The sequence below is a fragment of the Chroicocephalus ridibundus genome, chromosome 14, assembly GCF_963924245.1.
Source record: "Chroicocephalus ridibundus chromosome 14, bChrRid1.1, whole genome shotgun sequence".
Taxonomy (NCBI): Eukaryota; Metazoa; Chordata; class Aves; order Charadriiformes; family Laridae; genus Chroicocephalus; species Chroicocephalus ridibundus.
The window spans coordinates 853,271-873,038 of record NC_086297.1 but is presented as its reverse complement, the minus strand read 5'-3'; the positions used below and the strand labels follow the sequence as shown (position 1 = coordinate 873,038).

The 19,768-nt window shown below is 39.4% G+C and overlaps 1 protein-coding gene across 6 annotated transcripts; it reads right to left on the bottom strand.

Moving 5' to 3' along the window:
* Positions 1 to 632: 632 nt before the first annotated feature.
* Positions 633 to 18,022, bottom strand: CEP95 (centrosomal protein 95). 6 transcript variants are annotated; one of them, XM_063351698.1, is made up of 22 exons: positions 17,985 to 18,022; positions 16,615 to 16,743; positions 15,528 to 15,635; positions 14,504 to 14,617; positions 13,112 to 13,220; positions 12,524 to 12,633; positions 11,719 to 11,853; positions 11,048 to 11,262; positions 10,674 to 10,743; positions 9,949 to 9,995; positions 8,620 to 8,717; positions 8,168 to 8,297; positions 7,860 to 7,974; positions 6,974 to 7,152; positions 6,599 to 6,691; positions 5,671 to 5,821; positions 4,360 to 4,520; positions 3,755 to 3,829; positions 3,089 to 3,241; positions 1,851 to 1,997; positions 1,675 to 1,746; positions 633 to 1,601 (listed from the first exon to the last, which is right to left on the bottom strand). In XM_063351698.1, exons 1-22 carry the CDS (start codon positions 18,004 to 18,006, stop codon positions 1,425 to 1,427), a joined length of 2,610 nt encoding a protein of 869 aa, XP_063207768.1. In that variant the 5' UTR covers positions 18,007 to 18,022; the 3' UTR covers positions 633 to 1,424. The 6 variants fall into 6 exon arrangements, with proteins under 6 accessions (XP_063207768.1, XP_063207769.1, XP_063207766.1 ...); XM_063351699.1 differs by having other exon boundaries at positions 16,615 to 16,775; positions 17,985 to 18,020; XM_063351696.1 differs by lacking the exon at positions 17,985 to 18,022 and having other exon boundaries at positions 633 to 1,208; positions 1,417 to 1,601; positions 16,615 to 17,069.
* Between the last annotated feature and the right edge of the window lie 1,746 nt (positions 18,023 to 19,768).

Genomic DNA, 19,768 nt, shown 5'->3' with positions numbered 1-19,768 from the left:
CCTACAATAAGGATTGTGCTAAATGTCTAGTAGTGGTGTCTCAGCATGGGTGTCTCCTCTCAAAATTCAGCAAAGCTAAACCGTCTTCCTTAGGGAAGAAAAAAGGTAAATAAACCTGGTAAATACTTGTTAAATTTGATCAACTTAACTGATAAATGTAGTCCCTCAGATAAAGACTTACAATGAGCCTGGTTTAGGGCAACTCCCTGGAAAAATGATTGTTATGAAAGGCAGGGTGTGGGTTTCTGGGTTTGGTTTTGATGGGTGTTTGGGGTTGGGTTTTTTTTTTTGGAGTGAGTGAGGTGTATCAGGCTCTGACTGCTCGCTGTTTTGTTTAATCTGTAAAGGAAGCATCTCCAGCTGCTGGGGGCTTTTTTGTCTGCTTAGCTCTCTATTTTTATTTTTCTTCCCAATGCATGAGTCTTAATTCACTGAGTGTGTTGGCAATTCTGTAAGAGACACCCTCTCGTGTTAAGTTTTAAATATTGTATATGCAATGCAATCAATGCTGGTATTTTTATATCGCTTTTCACGTGTGCAATTTTAAGCAAGAACTCTTCTACTAGAGCCTGTGTAAAATTACACTTTAGTTCATCCTCATTGCCAAGATAAACTATTTAAGAGTTGCAATTTTATCAAGCGGAGGAGACTGTATCAGTAATGAGCTTCACTAATTATTATCTTGGTTTTATGTAATCTGTTCTCAGTTTAAGTATTCGTCTCATAGGGCCCGTAACCCAGTGTTTTCTACTTCAAACTACTTTTCCCACTACACTTGTAGCCCAGGAAGCAGCCCAGGAAGCAGCCCAGGAAGCAGCACTTCGTATGCTTTGCCATTGACAAGGCAGCAACACCAAAACTGCAAAGATAGTATTGTGTAGAATAAGCAGCCCTCCCCAGCTTAATATATTTTAAAATACTGATTTTTATGTCAGGTTTATTGAAGGCATTCTCTAACGTGTCCTTTCACGGGAAACTTGAACCACGGATGTTCTTTTAAAGATCATCTTGTACTTTCTGAGTTTTCCAATCCAGTAATTTCTGGCTAATGGCGTTAGTGTGGCTTTTCAACTCCAGCAACAACGGAAGCAGCAGAGACATAAGAAGAGGTTTAGCTTTCAGCTGTTCCACTACGACAAAAACTTCACTAAAGCCCACTGACTTCATCCCGCTTCCTTCGTGTGCAGCTCAACATTATCTCAGCCTTGCTAAGAAAGTAGAAAGTAGTTTAAAAACTTTATTGGTGATCACAAAAGTGCTGTAGAGATCCCAGATCCCAGCGGGTACGCTTCTGACACGTCAAAGTGTCAGAGCCAAATATTTTAGAGGAAAACACAGTCACACACCATCTTCCTGTTAGAGCAGCTCTCAAAGACTCCCGTAGTCCTAGCCAGAGAGAACTGCGGGAATATTTACCTTAAGTCTTACAAGAAACAGCGTTTGCTATACTGAAAGGAAGCCATCTGAAGTCTAGATTTCAGCCTGTCTGCTTCTAGCTCTTGAAAAAAGGTGTCATCATCACTTTGCATTATTGCCGCCTGCAGTTGCTCTATTTCCTTTTCCATCCTTGATCTCAGTTCTCTTTTTGTTTTCTGTAGCATCTGAAGGAAATGCAGACATTAGCCACAGCACATAAAAAAGACAAGACATTTACACAAAATTAAAAATACTCACTTGTGCTTGTGCTTTCTCTCTGGTTTGGATTTCTTGGCATTCTTGAGATAAAGCTTCTGCTAGCATGGAAAACTAAGCATAATGTGTGTTTGAGTTGAACCAATTAAAGAAAGGAAAGACTGCTAGTGTAAAAAAAAAAAAAAAAAAATTAACTGTCTTTGCAGATTAAGCTTTACCTGATCTCTGTAAAAGTTCTCCATAGACTCCAACTCATCTTGATGCTCTCTCCTTTGCTCAGCACGCTTCTCTTGAGCGTATGCTCTCAGGTCCTTCAGTCTTTGCTTCTGAATTTCTAAGCCTTCTTCAAATAAGTTCTTAAATATCTGCCAGCAATTAAAAAAAGCAAACCTAAAGCCTCCCCAGAAGCTTTTAAGGACACATTTACATTTTTCAGCTGCTTAGTCTGCTGATGGAGTGGTGATCACATGAAGACAGGTCATTGCCCATGAAAAAGTACAGAGTTATGTATCTAGTAATGGTGGTACAGACGCAGCTGAGCTGTATTTGTATTACTTGTTTAGCTGAAATTCTGATAGCTAAAATAAACTTTTAGTTTAGTCATTTGACTAAGGAGCTAGAACAGCAAATGTATATTACGTTTTTAAAATCACTTCAGATAACCCGACAGTGCAAGCCAGAGCCTTTGAACACGCACTGTGATTTACAGCCCACCCTGCCTTCTCTTGTCCAACCTCAGCCTTCATCCAGATTTCCAATAGCAGGAAATCCAGCCTGCGCTCAGGCTTTCCATTTATACAAAAGAACACTGCAGCTGCAGTGCTGTGCAGCTGGAGGCAAACAGTCCTTAAATCACCAATAGTGGATTACGCACTAAGCATCTTGCCTTTTATTTTAAAAGGTTGAGAATTGTGCATCTGCTCTTGCAAAGTGTAATAACTCGACTTGCTTTCCTTAGCTCTGATGTCCAGCCCTAATTAGAGATCTTATCTGTCAAAAAGTCCACTTTGTTTAACAAATATAACTGAATAACAAAGCTGTCTTCTTGATCAGTTTCCTTAAGTGAAGATTTAGATTGTTTTCTTTGGATAGTAACTATAGGAACAACTTCTTAATCCTACTGTTTCTGAAAACTCATTTCCCCAATTTCTCATGTTACCCAGCCCTGTTTTTCCATACTGATATTCACCCTTTCTCTCCATCTCTTAACCCCTAAAGCTTCCTTTCTTCTTTTACAGTGGTTTGCTCTAAACTGTATCAGTATTTCCAAAGAAGGAACCTTTTAATCTGTGGCCTGGACTGACCAATCATTTAATGCTGGCTCTTAACTCTGTTCACTTCACTTGCTCTGTGTGCTTGTACCAGTATTTGAACTACTGGACTATGGGTCCTCAGTGCTGGGTCCAAACAAAAAAGAAGGATCCCACACCTGCAGAGCAAGACATCTTGTACTTACCCTTTCTTCCCGTGTCCTAGCCCGCATCATCTTGGCACGCAGCTGAACCCGGTAATCTTCATAATATTTCCTGGCTCGAGCAATTTGCTGGCGTTTCTCTCTGACTTTATTCTGAGCCCATTTCTGTCGGCAGATACGTTGCCTAAGTTCTTGCTAAATGGAGAACAGTAGCTGTCAGACCACTAAGCTTCCAATAGATATTACTGCAGGCAAAGCTTTGTTAATCATTGCTAAATAAAGGTCCTTTACTAAGGACCTTCTCCCTGCCCCCATCTTACACTGCATTTATGGTTTAAAGCTTTAGTGACCACTGATTTAGCAAATCAGTGCCATTCAGAGCACTATATAATTAAGGAGTCAGCATTGCCATGGTAGCTGGTGTTTCTACCGGCAACACCAGGAGCCTGAAGTTTCTCCTCCTTGCACATTCTTAGAATTTGTTTGCCCTTTTAAAGCAACAGCACAGTGTAATAATAATGTTCCATTCCCATGACCTCTGTAGCCACACAGCAAACAGATTATGTGGCATTTGAGACCGCAGCTACTCAAGAGGCATAAAACTGTCGTAAGATAAAATGCAACTACCATGGCCCAGGGAATATGCATTTGAGCTAGCCCAACGTGAAACTTTTGCCTTAGCTAACAAATACCCTTCAAAGAACATACCAGTCTCTTGTTATGGTCTTGATCTTTTTTAATAATGGCAAGAAGCAGTTCATGCTTCTTCAGGGCTTGTTGAACCTGGAGGGTTAAAAAAAGAAAAAAAGGTAATTACTTCTATCACTCTGTAGGACAGGCCGTTGTGTGTAGAAGTTTTAAACGTTGCCCCTCAGTTATGCGTTATTTTTTATGTTGACAGTTACCATGCGTAAGTTAATCAACTTTTGTATCTCATAACTAACTGTTAAACTAAAAGCATGTTCAGAACTAGCATTTGAAACTACAAAATGCTTGTTAAAACGCAATAGCAATCCTAGGCAGTACTTAGATAAGCTAGAATATACTGTTCATTTTTTATACAAGTGGGTGGTAAAAAGTTGAACCGAGGTGTGCAGATATGTACATCCCTATTTAACTAACCAAGCTCAGCTACGCATCCTTGCATAGTGTGCTTTGGATGTGCATGCACCCTATGTACGCTGCATACAAAGAGTCAGGATGATTTTATTTTTATTTTATTATGCCATACAAACTGATGACTGCTAACTGAGGTACTGAGTCAGAGGTACTATCCCTGCTGATACTTAAAAGGTAAGAATAAGAATGCTCACTTCGTTTTGGAGTTTTGGCCTAGTCCTGCCAGAAGCTGCCTTAAGTTGCTCAGTATGTGCAAGCTGCTGCTGCCACATTTTATTCATAGTATGGTGGGAAATATGCAGGTGGGGAAACTCTTCCAGCAGCTGAAATAGGAGGTCGTCATCTCTTACTTTCACTACAAGGTAAAGACAGATGTAAGCAATAAATTCCTGGAGAATACATTTAGTGGTAAATTCTTCCAGACACTGCATACAACTGCCACGCTGTTGTTATGATGTCAGTCTAAACCCAGCAGGACATAACATCACTCTGTCAGTACAGCAGCAGAGAAAATAATCCCAGGTTTTTGTTGGGGTTTGGTTTTGGTTTGTGGTTTGGTTTTTTTCTGCTGAAGAATTGCTTTTATAGCTCAGGCATTATTTCCCTCCCACCACCACGTCCAGTTAAGACAGGTAGCCCCTTCTTTTTTCAAATGGTTCTGACCACTGCTAATCGGTGATTTCTTTATCTGGTGCTCTCATGGTTGCAGCAACTTAATGCTAATGCAGCAGTAGCAGTGACAGATCCAGGTCAAGTAAACACCTGTAAAATAAACTAGTTTGCAACTGTCAGGAAAAGAGGATGTGGAGATGAAACAAACGGGTATTAACCAAGTATATACCCTTTAAGCAGTGGAAAAAAATAAGGCAGTGTACCTGAGCAACACTCGGATATGTAGGGGTTTCTACCATGATCGTAAGCATGTACAATGCTGTTTATCAAAACAGCTTGTGATTTGCATGTTGGCTGTTCTTGGAGCATCCCTGGCTCAGCAAAAGCAGTGGCAGTGTTAACACCGCAATGGCAGGGTCGTGAAAGGAATACGATGCCGGGGGGTTGGAACGAGATGATCTTTAAGGTCCCTTCCAACCCGAACCAGATTCTGCTCTGTTACCTGTAAGTGACTCAGCACCAGCCCACTCAAACTGAAGGCCCAATTTTAAATCTGTATATGCTCAGAAAAGAGAGAAAAAACAAACAAAACCCTGAGCTCAGACTATAGTGGAGCAAGTATAGGAGTAGCAGTAATGGAAACAAGCCTTGAAAATAATCCAAGGGATTTAAGGAGGTAGCAAATGGGTCACAATTTTGATTGCGCATTGGTGGTTTACATTTACTTAAAGCATTATCTTCCCTAACAAAAATCCAGACATATAGAGGTCAGAAGAAGGGGAAAATGCTACAGCTGACTGGTATATGTTGGACTGATGCCTTTATTCTTGGAGTTCAACACATGCTTTCAAAAGATGCCAGTTTTCCACCAAGTACAGTTTTGCAGTTCTTACTTGGAGCTGCTTTCTTTGGCTTCACAGTCCCTCGTTTTGGAATCCACTGGCTGTATTTGGGATTCCGAGGTGTGGTTTTTCTAGAATAAACTTTCACTGGCTGAGGCATTTTTGGAGGTTCTTTAAAGATGTTTTCTTTGTATTCTTGTTCCTTAGGAGCAGATATAAAACAGATGGAGAACAGGTATGAGAAGGGAAAGACTGATAGATCACATAGTTTGGATATCAGAACTTAGATGTCCGTGAAACTTTAAAATGAGAATTTGGACATACAGAATTGAATTCTCTGGAAGGCCAGAATTTACCAAATGCAGGTCAAGGTTCAAATAAAGGTTAAATCTCACTATTGCATAAAACTTCAACTCTTTTGCAGCACTTAACACTGATGCTGCAAAGGTGGTGAAAAGGGCCAGTGCAGCCCAGGTTGTTATGACAGTGGTATGACAGAGCTTTTCAGCTTAGTTTCTTTGCTGTTACAGTAGTATGTAAGAAAGTAGCAAAAAAAACCCTTTGCCATATTCATAACATTAGAGAACCATCCTTGCACAAACCCACCTTTTAGAACAGTTAAGAGATTATGACAATATTAAGCAGACTGCATACACAGGCTCCAAACTTATTAACCCAGTTGTGGGGGATGTGTGTGTGAAGCGCCCATGTGTGGAGTTTAGGCCAGTCTGTGGAAGCTAGCTACTTGCTCACGTAGCTTTAATTCTTTAAATCTGAGTGCCTTGAAGTTACCAGCTCATGTGAAAAGCATAGTGGTTGTTACCCATAAGAACAGGAATTAATACATAAAAGTGCTGAAACTTCTAAAACTACATGTCTCTTGGTTGTACCTGTCTCAGGAAAAGATGTCCTGTTTACAGATCATCCAGACAAATTTAGAAAAAAGCCCAAACAACAATCACCATAGCGCATCACATACCATTTCCCTGATGACTTCTCTGAGCTTGGAAAGTCTAAGCCTCTCCTGAGCTTCATAAATTCTTAGTTCATCTTCATAAGCTTTAGCAACAGTCTAGAAAATAAAAATAAGAGGACTTTCCAGACAAAATAATCAGTCCATGTGACCACCTCATTAACTTGTTCAGCACATGGGTCAAAGTACCTTCCCCCACTTTAAATTCTCCTTTTTTTTGCAAAATTTGGTGCTTAAGTCTTTTCCTCATCAGTCTACAGAAACAACAGTACAAGACGACTAAAGCAGGCCAGATGCCTGCATTAAGTAAAAGCATTCCGTTTTAATGCTTTTAGTATAACTGTCGGTAAGCATGACCAAAAGGTCTAACCTAGAAATTACCTTTACTTTTTTTGTTCTTTCATCTCTTTCTTTTTGCAACTGGCTGCGTATTTTCCTTATTTGGCCTGTTCCATTACTGCAAGGTTTATCTTCCAACTCAGAAAAGAGTTGATGCTGAGATGAGGGTGAGGCTGGAGAAAGGGATCGTGGCCTGCCCGGGTACCTTAGAGGTGCTGTGTCTGTAAGGAAAGGCAGTTCATTGAGTATCTAACTTGAAACAAAAACAAAAAACAACCTCCAGCCAAACGTTAAGGAAAAAAGCACCCAAAACCCCATATAGCACCAATCAAAAAGTTTAGCACAAATTAAGTCATAAAAAGTTAAAGCCTTTGCCTTTAGAATTATCCCTGCCCCAAATCACAAATTTTTGGGGTTATACAAAGGTGCCAGGAGATATTCAAGCTGGGAAGGGGAAAAGCAGCAAAGACAACTGAAGGTAGCTCAAGGTGAGAGACTGTCGATATGTCAGGGTCACAAACAGCTCCATCTTGCAGCACAGTGTTCTGTGTTCAGCACAGAAGACTCTGCAGTGAAGTGTTCTGTGAATAGGCTCTCATTTCAGAATCCCAGTCCTGTCAATGCGCTTGCATTCTGGCCTTCCCCGGCTTTCTGTACGTTTTTTTACTGCAGCTGCGATTGCCTTACATTTTTAGTAAAGTTTTACCAGAGCTATTTAAGCGTTAAATGGGAACTTAATTGTAATTATGTTACTGTTGCTCGGGTTTGGATCTAAGACAAAAATATAAGAGAACTAACAATACGAAACTTACACTGAACTATTCATAGTTAATTACTATTAGCTTTACATGAGAAGGAATTTTTTAATATATATATATTTTTTATATTCCTTCCCATCCTAAAACTTATCTGGCACAATAATAATTACCTCGCTCAGCTTTCCTTCGGCGATAATCCATGACACTGTCACTGTGCTGAGACAGGGTGTCTTCATCTGTCAGCTCTTCCTCTCCGGTTTGCCCACCCAAAGCTCTCTTCAACATCTATCAGACAGATTTTTTTTGGGGGGGAGTGGGGGGTCAGGTTCAATAGTTCCTTCAAAATTTAGAACTGTCTAAAGTCAGGTCTTAATTGCAGATACCCTTTTCATCAATACTAAATTTATCTTTTTGTTCTCTCCACTATCATTACTAAGGCTAGATTGCTCAGATACGACAAAGAATAGATTTCACTTACTGAATCTAGTTCATTTAACCTGCAAGAGAGTTTTTCTGACACTTCATGAAGCTCTTGCTCAGACAGCTTTTCCTTTGTTGTTCTGTGGGAAAGAGACTCTTCAAGTGAATCTGTGGTAGAATTTTCATATCTACTAAAACAGAAAACAGACAGATTTCATTTCTATTCTAAAAACTTGAAGATAAGCATTACCTTGTACAATTCCAGTTCACTTTTTGTGTGAGCATATTTTTATCGGATAAAGTAGAAGCTGAATGTGTAAATGCCTATAACTATATTTAAGAAACTGAATATATGTCAGGAGAAAGAGGAAATATTTCTGTTAAAATTCATCTTTCTCTGTCATGCAGCCGAGGAGGGAGAGATCTTAGTTGAAAGGCAGGGGAGCAACACCTGGGTGGCCACATATATGGAAGTGCTAGCTTGGCTCAGTACCAAAAAACTGAACTTGCCTTTTCTTTCTAGGCAGATATCTAGACTCAGGTCTTGGAGTCTGTGAGAGTTTTTGCTGTGAGGAGGAAGCAGATGAAGTCCCATATATCCAGGGAACCTAGGAAAATGAGTAAATTAAGATTTTACTAAGAGCTTCACAGTAAAGAGCAGAAATGCCATAGATCAGGTGAGCAGAGAGATCCTACAACAGCTTTTATAGGATAACCATCTCAAACCCTATGATTTAAGTAGTTTTATATATATGTATATATAAAAGTAGTTATATGTACAGATCCCTGACTGAAATAGCATGCATTAGAGAATTGGATGTTTAAAGAAATAGAGTAGCAAAAATAGAGAAGATCAGTTTAAGAATCATCTACAGCTAAACCACCGAATCAGAAGAACAAGGTCTAGGTTAAGTTATTTAAGTATCCCTACCTACTACCTCGTTAGCCTGGGACTAATGCCAAGTAACATGAGTAAGCTGAACCTCACTGAGTACAGACTAAGCTGCAATTCACAGGAAACTAAAAACACTCACGTCCTTATGCCATCTAGTTACACTGGTTTAGTGCTGCCTGGTAACTTATCTGTTCTAACCGGAGTAATTCAGGGTTGGCATGGATGTACTTGCAATTACACAAATGGAAAATGAGTTTTAAAGAGAGACAATGTTTTACACAGACAATATAGAAGTAAAGGCCATTGAAACTATTGCAACAAATGAAGTCTGTGAGTACCTCTTGTGGTTGCAGAAGGCAAAAAAAGTGCTTTTCAGAGCAAGGAACTTCCTACACAGGCATGTTTCCACAAGCACAGAATGGCATCTGCTGATCAATTTGCGGGTTTTGCATTATTCAGTTTTTGAAAAGCAAAGGACAATGCAACAAAATAAAATGAAATAATATAGCCAGGCAGTTCAGTGATCTTTAGGAAGGGAGCAAAATATGAATTTTATTGGAGTCTGAACAACCACAGAAAAACAAAATTCTTACTAATTTAGGATACTGATACACATCAGAGAAAGGACATGACTGTACTCTTGTGTTTTATACATCTTTGATTAAGACTAAGATAACTAGTAACTGATTGGTTGTGATAAATTAGAACTCTGTAGGTACTGGCACTTATACTTCTTGGAGCAAACACCTCCAGAAAGAACAGACGTGACTTATAAGCATAGTCATAGTCTAACAACTTTGCATCACTGATTGTACACTGAAGAAAGCAAGCCAAAAGCAGGTTTGAAAAAAGCCTGGAAGTGCCACAAGATATCAGGAGAATTAATCAGAAATCCAAAAACGTTGACTAAACTTCCACAAATAAGGTAAAGATGCAACATCTACCTTTGCCACATTGTCTTCAGCATCATTTGATACCACCTTGTCTCCTGCTGCAGAAGCAGATAAGTGTTAGTTGATGGTATAGACAATATTGTGCCTACTGATGTGGGGAACAAGTGAAAAAAAGATATGATCCGTGGCCTTTGGAACCAAATTATTTAAAGAGAACAGAATGACGAAGCAACTGTGGTTACACACTTGTGACATTCATTTTGGTAATTTCTCAAGTTTTGAATGTTCAGTGTCATAGGAATGCTATGGAAACTGGAAAGGTAAGCAGTGTTTCCCAGGCAACAAAGAAAATAAGCACTGAAAACTGGCTTCTAAGCCTTTTCTGCAATAGAAGTTAATGGGTTTTTCCTAGAGTTGAAACTGGCTTGTTTGGTCCACGTTTCTCTGCTCAGAATAAGCTCAGCCATGGCAGTTACCTGCTAGGAGAGATTTTTGTAGTACAGGCACATCTTAACTGGGTTGACTAAGAAAGGAGTTGAACTGGGGACACAGATGATTTTTCTCCAGCACAGTGAACAGTTATTAAAAGTGACAAAGTAACACAGCAACCTATTTTTATTTCTCTGTAAAACAGAGATAGAAATAGGAACTTGTGGCTGAATACAAAAAAAGATGCACTAGTAGTTTCAAGACCATGTTTCTTGTAGTGCCAATAAAAATAAATGCAACGTTTGCCACTTAAGAGTTACGCTATAGGAAGCAAAATTCTCTCTCACCAGGGATTTTCCTTGATAGAGGAAGACTACCAGAAACGTCTTCAGATTTTTGTGTAAGTGACTTTTCAAGCTGAAATGAAAAGCAACATGTTTTCTATAAATTCACAGGAGAGTGAGGACAAGGTGGTCATACATCAGGTTTATCTGCGTATGGAAATCAATGCTGATTTTATAGATAAATAAAAATACACTATAAGTATTTTGTTTATTGTATTGTAAATTGTGTAGTTACATTGATTATGGAGATGTGTATCTGCATAAAATAAACACATTCCTCAAATTAACTCCCTCCCTGGACACTCAGTGAAGAATGAATCTACAACCCAAAAGTCTCTGAACTGAAAATAAAAATCAAAGGATAGGTTTCTACTTACTGTAGGAATTTTTCCTCCTTGACTGTTAGCCAAAGCTGCTGACTGTCTGTTTGAGCTGTGATAATCTCTCCATCCAGGATAATGGGGTCTGGCTTCTGAAGGCTGAAATGGTGGTAGCAAAGGAATAGCCTGCTGTATAGGCTTCCCAAGTTTTGTAGCACTGGCACTCAAACTCTCTTTTTGAGGTTCAGCAGTATGAACGGACTCCATTGATCCTTAAGAGACAAATATGAAGAAGTTTAAGTGTTATCTGTAAAGCAGAATGTTAGTTTTCTATATTCTCCATTCCTATTAGATGGAAGTATCTAAATATCTAATGTTAGCTGCCATGTTTGTTGGATTGTATAGAACAGTATTGTAACATTTTTATGCCTTATGATGTTACTTTTCTTCTGTTTACAGAGATACATACTGCAGCCCCTCCCTGTCTCACTACAAAAGGAAAAAACCTAGCTGAAGCTGAATCCTAGCTAAGCAGAAATACCCCAGATAAATGGAGTTTGCATACTCTGGGACACTAAAATATAAAATTTCTGAAAAGGATTGATTTATTTCAAAATACAGCTAAAACATTTCCATACGTGACTAAGGTTCTCCCCTACACTACCTTAGTACCCTACACCTCTTAGTTAATCTACCTGATTTTGACTATCAGAAGAATGAATACTCACCATCTTCCTCTTCCTTTACAACGGCCCTTTCAGTTTCAGAGAACGGTCTAGGTAATGTTGCAATAGCCTCTGAGTTTTCAGATTCTTCCACCCCCTTGTCCTTTTCTGCTGGTAACAATTCACGGAACTGGAGTTCTAGAAGTGGTGTTTGAAAAAGATTACATTAAGAACTACAAAGCATCTTGCTATGAACTGTGTAGATGGGCAATTTTCATGTTTGGTATGTTAATAACTTGGTGTTAGCAATCCCTACTATGAACGAACTAATTCTGTTAAATTCTTACTTGTAATTTTATTCGATAAAAAATTCATAACATTTCTTTATGCCTCTACTTGGAGACATTAATCACCAATAAGAATAGGAATATTCTTATAGGAAATAGGAATGAACTCCATTTAAATAGTCTGCACATTATTTGTTCCAGAGCTACCCATATTTTTAAGTGGTACACAGTCCTAAAAAGTCATCTCTAAGAATGAACCTACTAGGTTTTTTTACAATCTTAAGTAATACATTTTACACTGCAATAAATGAAATAAATAAAAGACTTCAGAAATCTCTTATTCTCTTCAACAAAATAAAATGCCTTTGCAGAGAGAACGGAATTAGAAGTCAAACAACAAACCTTTATCCAAATGATGTAGCTCAAGAGTCATGAAAAACAGTGTCTGGAATACTTCCAAGAAATTTTAACTTCAGCAAGATCAACTACAGGTATGTTTGCTTGTTATGGGTTGCGTTTTATTGAGGTGCGCAAAAACGTTACTACACAGTAGTCTTAAGGTTTTTTTCACCCAAACTCACCTTCCTCTCTCTTGGAAAATGAATGAGCGGTATCTCCAAGTCTAATTAATTCACTGGTAGATTCTGATCCATCTTCATCCCAAGATGGAACAAAAAATCCTGACTGGGACCTAAGAGGAACATAAAGACATAGAAGATTTACTCTAAAAGTCTTTGCCCCTTCAGTCCACAAGATGGAGCTGCAGAAGAGTGGTAACTCCACCGCAGGCAGCTGGCTAGTGTAGGACATGAGACCAGCTTCTACAAAACAAACCCATGCAGAAGTCACAAAGATAAATCGAATCCAGTTTAACTAAAATACAATCATTTAAAACTGAGACAAAATTTTCAACGCATTTCATTCCACTTGTAAAGTAAACGTAAGGGAAACAAAAATGCCATCAGAACTCTTCCAGAGCAAAAAAGTTCTGGATCTAATTTTAGCCCTCTTGCTGTTCAGCTAAAGGAGAGTTACCTCACATTCCATTTGACATACGTAATCAGTATGTTTCCAACTTGCATGCTATTAAAACACTACTGCTTTCTCTACAGATACACAAAAAGATTGTCAATCGCTATGTCAATGCAAATATTCAGAATTGTTCTTACCCTTCAACTGATAAGAATATTGAAGGTTGCCTAAGTTGACCAGCATTGCTTTCCAGCTGCTCTTGAGATGCAATCTGAATTTCATTATTGGATAGCTCTTTTGCCTTATCTGTTAATAATGAAGAGGCAATTATTTTCAGGGAAACTACTTCTACCTATTAACTAGCAGGTATTATTGCCAATAACATCAAAAAAGTTTAAAGGTAATAAAACATTATAATGATAGTATCTAAAATTATGACATGTAATGCCCCCGCACCTTTTATGGTAAGTTTTTAAAAGCGATACAACTATCATACACCCTGTTGTTTCAATTATAAATAACCCCTTTCTTCTTCCCCAAAAGAATTAAATTATGTACTTCTAACTAGAAAATTTGAGCCACTAACACCTACTGGGTAGTAGCACTGTCAGTCTGAGAGCAGGGAAAAGCAGAAGTATAGGCACTGAAAAATACTACTGCCCTCCTTCTGCCATTCACAGTGAAAAACGACAAGAGGCAACTGTCTCAACCACCAAGTGCTCTCTCCCCTTTACTCACAGGGTGCAACAGCCAGTGATGACAGGTCTTATCAGCTTTAAGACAGGAAGACCAGTACTCAGTCTGCAGTAACAATGATGCCTCTGAAGGGCTGAGTCGCTTCGCTTCTCCTGTTCAGCATTTTCCTCAAAATAGCCCCTGCTATGGATCTGCTCCCAAGACCCACTTCAGAGGAAAGCTTTAGACATCCCCCTGTTTGTCTCCTAGTAAGTAAATGCAATGTTTTCTCACTGTTCCAATTAAAGTCAACATTTCCCTCCCTGAATCCTAACCATAAATCATTTGACTTACAAGTCAAAAAGCAACATACTAACAGAGGATTAATTGTCTGGAGTAGGTTTCTGCCACAAGAATGATGCAGAAAGATTATGTTCTCCAATTCTTGCCTTTTAACAAGTTTGGGGGGAAATAAATTATCTATTTTATCATTATTGTTTATGAAAATAAGAAATGTAAATACTCAGTTTGGCCACTGAAATTTCCTCTGCCCATGGTCAGTTTCTGTCTTTCTCCTCTCTGCATTGTCAAGGTTATAAGTAAGGCAAAAATCATCAAATAAATCTTTGCTACACTGGAAACACCACGGGTATCCCAAAACAAGGTCTTGTGAAGCTTATGTCTTCCAATGGATTCATTCCCTACAGCTGCTAGTGAGGAGAACAGCAAAGAAACAGTTTTCACCATTATGGGAGCTGTATTCCACCCATGGACAACAAGAATTATGGTCATGGGAACCTAACAAGGCCCTCAGCAAGCTAACTTGCTAGCAGACAAACAAAAAAAAAGTAAGCTGTCCATAATATAGAAGTAGCAGAACACAGTGCCTTAAACTAGGACATCTGCCTACTCACCTCCATTCTGAGAAGATGATTCACTGGCTTCTTCTGTAAGATACTCTAACAAGCCATCAAATATTTCGAGGAGATTTCTGATAGATTCCCTTTCTCCTTTCACAATGTTCTCACCTTAAGAGAAGGTACAGCCACATATTAATAATTAGTACTTCACAAAAGAAAAATTCTCAAAAGCAGACATCTTCTGAAGAAGAACGCTTGGAAATTCTTGTGAAGGTGTCAGCTCAGAAGACAACTGGTCACTCATTTATGGCTATGCAGGTGAGCTTAAGGTATCTTAAAAGTTCCCTAAAGTTGCATATTTTCAGTTCTAATAATTGGAAGTTTAATGATGCTATACCTGCTTACACAAAGAAAAAAAAAAAGAGGGATATTTTCAGGGATAGTAGATATTTAATATTTTCTTATAGATACTATCTACAGCATGAACCAAGTCTACGGATTGGCAGGCAGGATTACGAATACCAGCCATACTGTACCAAATTAGAAAGAGATACTTCATACCAAGCAAGTAGTTTCCATTCTTTGCAGGCTATGTTATGAGAGACAATACATATGCATACTCAATGAAAGCTATGATCTGTGTACAAAGGACAGGCACAACACGGTTCAAGTCTTCACCCACCGACTTTCTAAAATTCAGTAACAAGTTTGAAATTCAAGGCTGGTGTTTTAAAACCTAGTCTCCAAGCTTTAACTGTATAAAGAAAAATACTGAGCCAGTAACAGACTTCAGGTAACACTTTAGCAGACAAGTGAAGTAGGATTGCCTGATAACTTTAATATTTTTTACAGGTCTGTGTCTTACGAGATGGCTCTTATTTATTCTCTGCTTGCTGTTTAAATTCATAACCTAACGTCTGAGACAAGGGTTCAGTGTTTTGATGAGATTTACTACAGGAGAAATACCTTTCATGTAAGTATGAAAATACGCTTTATAACATATGGTTCTTATAAAATGTTTAGATTAAACCACACAGATATTCAGCTGGTGTTTGTCTACATTAAAATGAGTACTCACCAGTGATATGCGACAAGCTGACCTGCAAATAGTCCAATGCCAGGGAATCTATTACTGCTTGTACATTATGTGCATCATCCTCTTGGCTTCTAGGAGTAGCTATGAAATCTATTTAAAATAAAATAATAGATTTTAGGCTATCTAAATTGATAGTTTATTGCAGATGTTTTGACTAAACTACTTGAACTTTCACTTACAAGTTACTATTTTTTCAATACCTTGTGTACTTGGTGAAAAGCCCAAATATCGTGTGGTCATATAAAATCTTTTATAAATACAAACTTAGAAGACCCAGTGGAAGATGTGAGGATCTTATCAGCTGAAGTATTAAATTCAAGAACAGAGACTACTAAACTATTTTTCCTCTTTCACTCCCAACACATATCTAGTACAGGCTGTTAAACTGGAACTGCAGTTTATCTTAAGGTCTCTTCTTCCCCTGTCAGCGACTAGTTGGACTGCAATGCATTCTACTTAAATGGAAGCAACATTATTTTGAGTTCTGCGCTTATATTTGAAAAGACTCCTACTACCAATAGTTGATAGTTACCTCTTGCAGTTATCTTCTGCAAGTAGGGTAACACTTCCCAAATGCAACAGTTTACCACAAAGCAAACACATACATAATTGTATAGCCCTTGCTTACTGTTGTCACCGAAGTCAAATGGAGTTGGGTTAAACCAGAGCTAAATTACAGCTTAGCTCTTAGCAGACTGTAAGTACTAAGCATCTTATGAGAACAGACTTCAGTATTAACGCTTCTTTAAGATAAATGAGGCAATTCACACCCTTCAAAAGTATTGTGCCTACCTACAGCTTTCAAGGTCTAATTTACAATAGAAAAAGTTTCCCTGTAGCTATACTAATAAACTCCCCTCATAGCTGTCATTCATAGCAGTCAAAAAAAAAATTGGCCAACATTACTTAAGTCTTCTTAAATAATTACAGTCTTACATGTTTGTCTTTGGAAGGACACAAATACTTTAAAAACCCAAAATCTGTAATAAGTTTCACAAACTTGAATTTATTCATTACAAAATATACAGAGACCCCCAAAAAAAGCAGGTTTAGAAATTATTGTTCCCACCTGGTACTTTTTCTCCTAAGATTGACTCATAAAGATGAACAAACACATCAGCACCACATTCAGAGAGATGCTTTATGTGCTGGTTTGTGTGACAGCTCCTTAAAAGATCATTGGCAACACCAACCCAATCTATTAAGAAGTAAAACATATCAATGTCAGAACTGAAAGACACAAAAATAAAGACATGATTAGTTACAGTGAAAGGTGGAACGCATTTAAGCATCTTTGACTCCAGCATAAGTGGTCAATCCCAGTCATGCTCTCCCAATCATCCAAAAATATTGAACGTGTATTCCTTTTGCTCCGCGCCCTGTTTACTTCAGATGGAAACACGGAGTGAGGAATGATACAGGCCAGTATCTTGTTCAAGCACAGTCACAGCACACAGATCTGAGAGCGGAAAGGTACTGAAATACCACAGGCTGGGCAGCTACTTTTTTCTTCCACATAACAGAAAGCACGTTTTCATCTGGCTGCATAACCAGGAATTCCAAACCTTGAAGGACTTAACAAAATAAGCTTTGATATGTCTTTTACCAAGATTCAGAAGTGATGCATACTTTTTTCAAAAACATGAGCTTCTCTCTTACAAACCCAGTTTCCCTAATACTCTCAGGCAATGACAAAACTGCTAATAAAAGTATTCTTCATGAAAGCTAAATTCAAGTACTACTTTTATTAGTTTGCTGTTTATGGATTACAAGAGTAGGGAGCTGGTCCCACCACCTTCGTTCTGTGTTGAGCACAAGATGTGTATGAACAGCCTTATTTTCCTAAAATTTTGAGCCCTGAATTCAAAGTGCTTTGGTGTACACGTATCTTCTACAGTCTTTCTTGTTAGCCAATTCAAATAAAAGAAGAAGAAAAAGTCTTCATCTCCGCCAGTCTGTGATCTCTTAAGGCTGGATTCTTCCCCTCTACATGTTGCTTTTGCAAACAAAACAGCATTTTAACAAGAATTATCAAGGACTTTAAACTAGGGGAAAAGGGAAGTAGTCTTTGGAAGGAGAAGAAGTACACAATTACTGCAACAGAAGGTAATTTGTACAGTTTTTACTCTTCTGTATACAGGGAGTATTGCTTTTCCATCACTCTACTCTTCGATTCCAGAAATCACTTTACCCTAACGTTTTAATAACTTCAGGTGCATGAACGGTTAAAGCAGCGTCTCCTACGTTTCAGACTGCTACGTTTTAGGAAGCTTCAGTTGCTGATCATCTCCAGCTTTATCAATTCAAAAGCGCCACTGGGGGGGTGCAAAGACAAGAGAGGGGAAGGGGAGGCTAACGTAAAGAGCAGCGAATTCCCGAGGGAGCGGCGTCCGCGGCCCGGAGACAGCGGCTCTCCTCAGGGTGCCCGGCGGCCCCTACCTCTCTCCTCAGCGCTACCCATCGCGCGGCGCCTCGCGCCCAACGGACGGCGGCGACCGCCCCGCCCCGCGGGATTTAAATAGCCCCGCCGCGCTGATTGGGCATGTTGCGCCGGAAGGGGCGGAACTTCCCCGCCTGCCCGCCCCGCCCGCCGGGCGTTACCCTTATGGGTTGCGGAAGAGCCCGTCGTCATGGAAACGGGGAGGGGGGGGAGCGTGCCTCTGAGCCACGCCGCAACGCGGGTCACGTGGCCTCCTCCTTCCCCCCGCCCCGTGTAGCCACCGGCCGGGGGCGGCCTAAAATGGCGGCGCGACAAAGTCTGGGCTGCGGGGCAGGGGTGGAGGGGGTTTGCCCGGGGTGGCTCCGCCTGCGCCACCCTGAAGTGGGGGCGGCTGTTGGCATTTTCACAGGCAAAAGGTGGTGGGGAGGGGGCTGGCCTCGGCGGGGCGGGTGGGGCGGGGAAGGTTCTAGCACTTGACCTTACAGGCCTCGCCTGAGGCGGCGTTTACATTAACGGGGCTGTGGTGAACGGACATAGGTCTGCTCGGGAAAGGCGGGGTAACGCGGCGGCTGCTGTGCAGGATAGGAATGCTGGAACCTTTATTAAAAAATCCAGAAGGTTTTGTCTTGTGAAACTTCCTGTATTTTTAGCTGCCTGCTTACAGGTTTTTTGGAGACACTGGATGGTGAAAGTGTATTACTTTCCTTACCGAGCCACAGTACTCTATGCTTCTTAGGAATTCTGGGATTTCTATGTTGCATCAAGTCATGCAAAACTAGAAATAATGGTGCCACTTTCCCTGAATTCCTGGAGCATGACAGAAGCAGCTGAGATCCCAATTAGGCTGTAAGAATAATGACTGGCAACAAGTAAACATTAATGAGAATGTTTGCTCTAACAGTCTACAGATGTAATCTTAGATACATAATCCAAACACACGTAACCACTTCAATAAACATACAAGGGCTTTTGTGCATAGAAGCAAATGCACATCAGTGCTATCAAAATTAATACTAGAACATGGATTTCAGTTTGATACATACGCAGCTCCGCAAAGGCATGTTGATTTTCTTTGCATACGTTGGCCCAAAGTAAGAAAAGAACAGGAAAATAAATAACATTTAACTTAAAGGGGTGGAACACAAAAATGAGGAAGTTTTTTTCAGAGCGGAAATCAAAAGGAGGAATTACTTGCAAACTAAATGCGTGCAGGCGAGAGAGATGAGGTTTTGTGTTTAGTCTTTTCAATTCTTTTAAACCTTAGCAAGCTTGAACAGCACTGTAACAGGAACCACTAAGTTATATACAAACAAAAAAAATTCAAAATAAGCTGTGTTAAGTTAAATGTAATGGGCAAGAACAAGAAAAGATCAGACAATTTGCTATTTTCATAGCCCTTGCAAAAAATTTTTTCAGACTTACCAGAAGCGGGAAGCCTATAGGGTCAGGAGGTACAGAGTGTTAAAAAGAGTATTTTGGGAGAAAAATCTTTAATGAGCTGTATTAAATCAGTTAACTCCTACTGAAAAAAATTGTGGAGAATCCCTTATTAGAAATTTGCAGGGTATAGTATTAAGGAACCTAGTCAAATTGAAGTGCTACTGAAGAACAACTTAATAGTAAGAAAAAGTGATCAATCAAGGTGGTAGTCCAGATTGCACAGGGTGGGAATAGCTGTGTCTATTCATAATCAAAGATAGGCCTAATTTAGGTGTTACTTTTGAGGAAGAGATCATGGAAACATCTAGTACTATTCCTTGAAAACCTTGCTCCATTCTTAGCA